Source organism: Pseudoliparis swirei, chromosome 20 (assembly GCF_029220125.1).
Source record: "Pseudoliparis swirei isolate HS2019 ecotype Mariana Trench chromosome 20, NWPU_hadal_v1, whole genome shotgun sequence".
NCBI classification, from domain to species: domain Eukaryota; kingdom Metazoa; phylum Chordata; class Actinopteri; order Perciformes; family Liparidae; genus Pseudoliparis; species Pseudoliparis swirei.
Genome location: NC_079407.1, coordinates 20,571,248 through 20,578,553, shown reverse-complemented (window position 1 = coordinate 20,578,553; position 7,306 = coordinate 20,571,248). Strand labels below are relative to the sequence as shown.

At 41.6% G+C, this 7,306-nt stretch overlaps 2 protein-coding genes across 2 annotated transcripts; one reads left to right on the top strand and one right to left on the bottom strand.

Moving 5' to 3' along the window:
* Positions 1 to 636: 636 nt before the first annotated feature.
* LOC130210323 (uncharacterized) lies at positions 637 to 2,509 on the bottom strand. The gene has a single exon (XM_056440440.1). It carries the CDS (start codon positions 1,897 to 1,899, stop codon positions 805 to 807), a length of 1,095 nt encoding a protein of 364 aa, XP_056296415.1. The 5' UTR covers positions 1,900 to 2,509; the 3' UTR covers positions 637 to 804.
* A 140-nt stretch (positions 2,510 to 2,649) lies between these two features.
* On the top strand, positions 2,650 to 7,127 carry bud23 (BUD23 rRNA methyltransferase and ribosome maturation factor). Its single transcript, XM_056440446.1, has 12 exons — positions 2,650 to 2,790; positions 3,040 to 3,077; positions 3,373 to 3,468; positions 3,902 to 3,984; positions 4,512 to 4,608; positions 4,712 to 4,808; positions 4,891 to 4,941; positions 5,022 to 5,107; positions 5,473 to 5,518; positions 5,605 to 5,660; positions 6,440 to 6,529; positions 6,685 to 7,127. The coding sequence occupies exons 1-12, from the start codon at positions 2,743 to 2,745 to the stop codon at positions 6,737 to 6,739; spliced, it is 843 nt and encodes a 280-aa protein (XP_056296421.1). The 5' UTR covers positions 2,650 to 2,742; the 3' UTR covers positions 6,740 to 7,127.
* Positions 7,128 to 7,306: the final 179 nt, after the last annotated feature.

Sequence of the window (7,306 nt, the reverse complement as noted above, 5' to 3'; positions counted from 1 at the left end):
CAATGTGGCATTGTGTATGTGCACATATACACCTGGAATAAGGCGTATAAAAGTGTATTACTTAGTTTCCTAATAATCTTGTAATTGCACACTTTAAAGTGATTTTTGACATAACATCCAGAGTAATTGTGCGTTTATTCAACATATCACGTCTAATGTAGTGATCCTTGTGCAGTATTTGGATGGAGAATTGGGTTTGTTGTTTGGCTTCAGACACTGTATACTTACAGGGAGTAAATAAATAAACACATGACGTCACAACTGGTTGAACAATTGTTTATGATCGAAAAATAAAACTGAACCTGCAAATATGTTTCAGGTTTGTTCATCAGAATCAGAATCAGTTTTCGGAAGAACGCATGTCTCCAGGAGGTGTTGAAGATGTCGGTGAACACGGAGACAGCTGGTCAGCACAGTGCTTCAGGGTTCTGCTTATTAAAGTGCATACTTGACCAGATAAACATGATGTCACTCTGAAACGCATTTTATAATAAATTAAATGTCAAATGTCACCATTCATGGGGGTGGAGAGAGGATTCATGGAGGAGCTAAATGCTCAAACATCCAGCGATGAGGTTTTCAGATGAAAGTTTGATTGTAAGTACACACACACTTCATGAATGACACGCCTATCTGTGGCCTTTAAAAGATAACACAGTTATCCGGTGTTTGTTTATTCCTCCTGCAGCTCACCAAACACAATAATGTTCAACTGTCAGAAACTGTGCAACACTTGCAAACAAGTCTGAGGTAGCCCCCCTGCCGCTCACCCCGAGTCCTCACATGCAACCCCAGGTTGCTGCTTCAAGACTCGCAGACATTGACCAAAAGTAAGCCTGCCATCGTCATCAGCATCGCCACAGTCATCTTCATTATTTTCCCCTGCGTCCATTTGCTCATATGCTCCTGTTGCTCCTGCATGCGCTGCTTCCTGGCTTTCATGTCCCTCTCCCTCTGCAGCTGCTCCCCGTAGTGAGCCTGATAAAAGGCGTCAAAATCAAACATGATCTTCTCCCCAGCTTTGGAGGACCGCCTGGCTCGGTAGTGCTGCTGCTGCTGAGGGGAGCCTGTGGTCTCTTTGGAGGCCGGGCTTTGAACGTGTGACCGGCTCAGAACACCTTGGTCGTACTTCTTCCTCAGGATGTCGTTGCCCAGCACCGCGTAGGCCTCGCTGATCTCAAAGAAGTGCTGGGTGGCCGCATCGCCCCCAGGGTTCTTGTCAGGGTGGTAGACGAAGGACTGCTTGTAGTAGGCCGACTTGATCTGGGACTGTGTGGCATTGGGGGACACTTTGAGGGTGTCGTAATAGGACGTCCTACTTCTGTACAGCAGAGGAACATGTTTGGAGCTGCCGTTGCTGTAACCTCGACTGGAGGCGTGCAGGGTATCGGGATGCACCTCCGGACGCCTCCGTCTCCTTGACGCCTGCTTCGCCAGAATATAGACGACAGTGCAGAAAGCTCGCAAATTCGGAGGGGACCTGAAGGTGTCACGGTGGATGGAAACAGCTCCTCTGGTCCAGGGTGTCATCCGGCCAGGCAGCAGCTTCTCCTGGAGCAGAGGCTGCAGTCTTGCTGAGGCACTCAGGGCTGCTGTGTGAACTCGTCTGATAAAACGGGACGAGTCCAGCTCCCAAGAAGTGGCAGAGGGTAAAGTCGCATTCTCCCGTTTACATTCACTTCCTGTCAGGTTCACCGAGTAGCATTGAGTTGCTCTGCTTCTCCGGTGAACTTCACGTTGATCCCGGGTTGATTCGTTTTTTAACCGACTGTCACTGAGAGTGCAGGCAACCAGCAGAGAACCGGGACTTTCTCCGGTGCACACCGGTCGACTTCGGCTGTTTCTGAGAGTGGACAGCCGGTAAGCACCGGTGCCCAGCCTCTGACCTACCTCAGCCATTTTACCGACAACGGGTCGGCGAGGAGGCGGGACTAACGATGCAGCATCCGGTCAGGTCACGTCACTCAAGGATGAACCAATAGGAATCAATGTTTACAGGAAGTAAATATCACACCCGACCAATTGGACCAATCATCTTACAGAAAACTATAAACTGTTATGTAGCTATTGGATAAGGTACTATTATTCAATGACAACATTTTAAGATCTATTTTCTGGTTTAAAAAAAAAAAATCGTTATAGGCTTAGGTTTAAATTGGATTGAAAGGTATATCTAGTAATAATTGCCATGGACACTCTTTTAAACATCTTTTAATTTGATTATTCCAAGTCTTCTGGGAAATATTGTATGGATGATTTGGTTTCAAACAAAGAACTAATTATTTTCAATACGAATATACATATTTTTTAAGGCCATGCGGAACAAAGAGTTCAAGTGACATTAACCTAAATAATGTGTAATTTAATGTAGCTTTTTAAATAATTGAGTGTTTCAGGCATGTAATTCACTTATTTATTTATTTACATTTAAAATTCAAGAACACGTGATTTATATTAGAAGAATATGCGTTTATGCATTAAAATAATGTGTTAATCATATCTTACATTTATTGAATACGTATCTATATGGGTGGCCACGCGGTGGCGATATAAGTCTCTCTTTTAGCTGTGTTGCTTTTTTTAAACTCAACGAAGAAGTAATTCTTACGTCGCGTGTGTTTGACGTCATCAGTCTTCACGTGTGGACCGTGGGCTATCACAACATCTAGGTTAGCTGGTTTATGAACGGGTATTGCACATTTTCCTTCGTCTTCAGACAACGACCCACACAACAAGACAACCATGACCTCCAACTGTCGACGGCCTGAGCACGCAGGTCCTCCAGATGTGGTCAGTGACGCGGTTTATTGTATTATAGTCTTGTTGCTAAGCTAACGGGAGCAGCAACAGCAGCTTGCATCTGGGTCTTTAAATATGTAATAACACAAATAATTACGATCTTGTAATTATCTCTAGTTTTTTTTGTTCCTCATATATTGAATAACCTGTGCTAGTATTAATTAAGAGGGACCACAGTGGAGTCACAACTGTTTTATTGAAGTATTGGTTAACTAATCTGATGTGATTTCATCCCCGCAGTACTACAATGAAGTCGAGGCAAAGAAATACTCTCAGAAGTGAGTGTGTGTGTGTGTGTGTGTGTGTGTGTGTGTGAATAACTTCCTTCCTGTCACTGTGGTCTCTGTTTGTTGGTGAAAAGCTTCCCCTGTGTTTCAGTACGTTTTTTACCCCCAATAATGTCGAGCTGCTCAGTGTATTTTGAAATATCACACGAAATGTAGTGTGTCGGCTACAAATGGAGCCATACAGAATCCCCTGTCTGATTCTACAGACTTGCCTTAGAGCGTTGCTTCAGTTATGTGGCTTTCCTTTGCCAGAAGCCTCTGAAATCTCTTTTTTGTTGCTTCACAGCTCTCGAATGATTGAGATCCAGACCCAGATGTCAGAGAGAGCTTTAGAGCTTTTAAACCTGCCGGAGGGACGGCCATGTTTCCTGCTGGATGTGGGGTGAGGGAGTGACACTGACTGTTTACATGTAGCAACACATTTCACCTGATTGTAGCAATACTTTGAAAGAAATTATATAATATTTAAATGTTAAGCTTCCCATCAATACGGTCATAGAAAGACGAGGCATGGTCGTGAAAGGATATACATTGTGTATTATTAAGACATGTTTATGTATATTTACACATAACTCCGTCTTCTCGATATGTACTTCCACATTCTGAATGTACTCGAATTTGTAGATGAAAAAATTTACTTCTTTAAGTAGAGCACCTTTGCATAATCTGCAACTTTATAGAAACATGGAGTTTTAGATGAAGTCAGTTGGAGTGAGAGATGTAATAGCGATGTGTGATTTCTACATAACGCACTGTACGATCCAGAATAATACCGTAATCTAGTGTATTTTTGACATCTGTCTTCTGTTTCTCAGGTGCGGCTCTGGTCTCAGTGGAGACTACCTGTCTGAGGAGGGACACTTTTGGGTTGGGCTCGACATCAGCACCGCAATGCTGGGTTAGTTTGACACTGATGCATTTAAACAGGAAGCAAGAGCTGAATGAAGTTCCAATAAAATGTTGGTTGTGTTACTAATTTAATAACATTTAAACGGTGTGTTTTCGTGTTTTAAATTTAAATAACTTTCTGAAATGAGCAGTTACTACGTCTACCAGCTCCCAAAAAGCTTGAATCTATATTTTATATGTGAAGCAACATCAGGCTTGACTGAAACATTGTTTTCTTTCATTTGTAAAATAAAATATAACAAATAAATACATAGATATACATCTACTGAATTGTTATTGTTTATTAAAACAATTAATTGTACACCAGCTACTTGATAAAAAATAATCTTCAAAATTCAACAGGAATTACAATTCTGATATTCTCAGAGCATCCCGAACAAAAAGTGTGTTTTTAAGTTGGATGATTTTTCATATTAAATACAAATTAAAGAAAAGAGTTTTCAGTTGTATCCCTATAAATTACAAATGTGGATACATTTGTGAAACATTGCTCAAATCCCGTCTTCTCTGTGACAGATGTTGCACTGGACAGAGAAGTAGAGGGAGATCTTTTGTTGGGGGACATGGGCCAGGGGATGCCTTTTCGAGCCGGCACCTTCGACGGTTGCATCAGGTGAACAACAGAATGTGTTAAAGTTAAAGAAAAATAATGTTTATTTTATTTTGAATAATTTCCGACTGTTTTTCATTGACCTTTTTCATTATCCCCCTGTCAGTATCTCTGCTCTGCAGTGGCTCTGTAATGCCGACAAGAGGACACATAGTCCTCCGAAAAGACTCTACACCTTCTTTAGTACACTCTACTCTTCTCTGGTAAGATTCACTCCTGTTGAATTATTCAACTAAAACCTTACGATAAAGACCTTCTTACTTCTCCTCACTCTTTGTCTTCCAGTCAAGAGGCGCACGTGCAGTTTTCCAGCTTTATCCAGAGAACTCCGAACAGGTGAAATAACGTTGTGGTTTTCAAAACCTGATGTTTTCTGCAGATTACTTGAATTCAGTTTTCTTCTTCTCTCTCTACAGCTTGAGCTGATCACGATGCAGGCCATGAAGGCAGGCTTTGGTGGAGGCATGGTGGTGGATTACCCCAACAGCACCAAGGCTAAAAAGTCAGTCGCTTTGATAAAAGCTGTTCTTTTTATTTTGACATGTTCCGCTAAAGCCTTTTGTAATTGAAAAAAAAATGCAGATATAGCGGTTTGTTTTTCACGCGACATATTCAACGCTCTCTGCCGGCTAGTGGGAGTGTGCTCACCTGTGTGCGCGCATCGGAGCTCTGCGGTGCGCGAGACGGAGAGCCGAGAAGCGTTAACGCGACACGTAGAGACAGAAATGACATGCTGCTATGTGGAGACGATCAATAACAGACGGCGGTTAAATTTGTTTCATAAAAGAATGAATGATGAATTTCCACAGAGTAAAATGGTCAGCCTGATTTATTCAATCATTCACAACAGATCTTGTTTGTTTCCAGGTTCTTCCTGTGTCTGTTTGCTGGAGTAACAGGAGCCCTTCCCAAAGTAAGAATGGAAGGAGTTAGCGTGAATGGATATGGTGCTGTGTGCAATTTATTTCGCTACATGTGATCTCTGTTTGTTCTTTCCAGGCATTGGGTTTAGAAACCAGAGCTGTTTCAAACCAGGTCCAGTATTCAGGACAACGGTAAGTTATTCGCAGTAGGGAGACGCTGCTTATTGTGATGCCGTTTACGTGGTTGGAAGTAGCAGAGTTGGTTTGTCACCAGACTTCATCTGTATTTATTTGTTTTGTTTATGTATTTTATTCAGTAATGTGCACTATGGTGAGATGAGGCCATCTGGGGCATCAGATGAAGAATGCGAAAATACTTTTGTTTCTACTTTTTGTTTTTCATTTTGTAGATTGTGAGATTTTAACACCCTTACATTTCAATGTATTGTTTATTAATAATTATTTTATTCTCTTTTTTTTATTGGCAAACATTTGTTGGTTTTAATATGATAGCATCCTGAATATCTTCTGGATGTTGGCTGGACAGCACAAGTCATTTAAATAGTGCGCTCCTGGGAATTGTGACTACCCTAGACATGAAATAGACAAAATTATTAAGAAAAATGTTTGTCGCGGCCCTACTTCACTATTTCTATTTTGTGCGTGTTGATAAAACTGTCATTTAAAAACCGGTCTTGGCCTGAAGTGCAGGTTCAGTCATACCTGCTTTGATGAAGCCGAAAGACCGAGAGAAATCTAAAAAGGGTCGTCGTCCTGTCTCACTTAAAACCCCGTCGGGCAGCTTTTCCTCCCTTTTACAGAGTGATGTTTAGTTGCTCCTCCTGGTGGCACGAAGAGACTGGATGTGTGAAACCTTCAGCATCAGAGGCGAGGAGTTGTGGATGCGGTTTGTCACAAAGAACAAGGTGCATTATGATCGAGCTAATGAGCCACACTTTATTTTTGTGAAGATCCCGGTTCAAGAACATGAAGGGGAAATCGGTGAAGAAGGGACGAGATTGGATCTTTGCGAAGAAGGAGAGGAGGAGAAGACAGGGACGGTACGGACTAATAGCTACACTGTCTTTCAAACTCTTTCAGGACAAATAATTAAATGTATTGTGCTGAACTATTCCTTCTCTTATTAATGTAATCTATATGGTGTAACACCTGCTGACGCCTCCTCCCTCTCTGCTGTGTGTTTGTCCTCCTGCAGGGAGGTTCGAGCCGACACAAAATACACTGGACGTAAGAGAAGAACGACTTTCTAAGTGACTCATGCAGCTGTGCCTTCATTAGCTCTCGTCTGTCCTGCCGCACACAATCACCCTTCAAGCTGCGGCGCGTTTGGACTCAAAGTCTTTTAAACCAAGTGAAAGAGATGCAACAGTGGAACGCCGTGATGGCCAATCCTTTTCCATATTTGGTTGGGTGTTGGGCAGTTTGTTTCTCACTAATAGTTGGAAGATTTCCTTCTCCATGTTCATGTTGGCTGGAAGATACGAAGAACATGGACAGACATCTGTACTGCTTCCAGTGCCGGCATTGACGGCACCAATAATGTTGAAGAATTAAAATACAATTTTTTCATAAATTATCAAATGCCACATCTTCTTCATCTATATCTGATCGGTTGTTTATTAAAAATCTACAAACAGATTTGTGTTATATTTACAGTTTATTTTTCCAGAATTTAGAAGTAATTAAACTAATGCATGCATGCTAAAAATAAATCACAAATTATCAAATGCCACATCTTCATCTATATCTGATCAGCTGTTTATTAAAAATCTCCAAACGGAGATTTGTGTTATTTACTGTTTATTTTTCCAGAATTT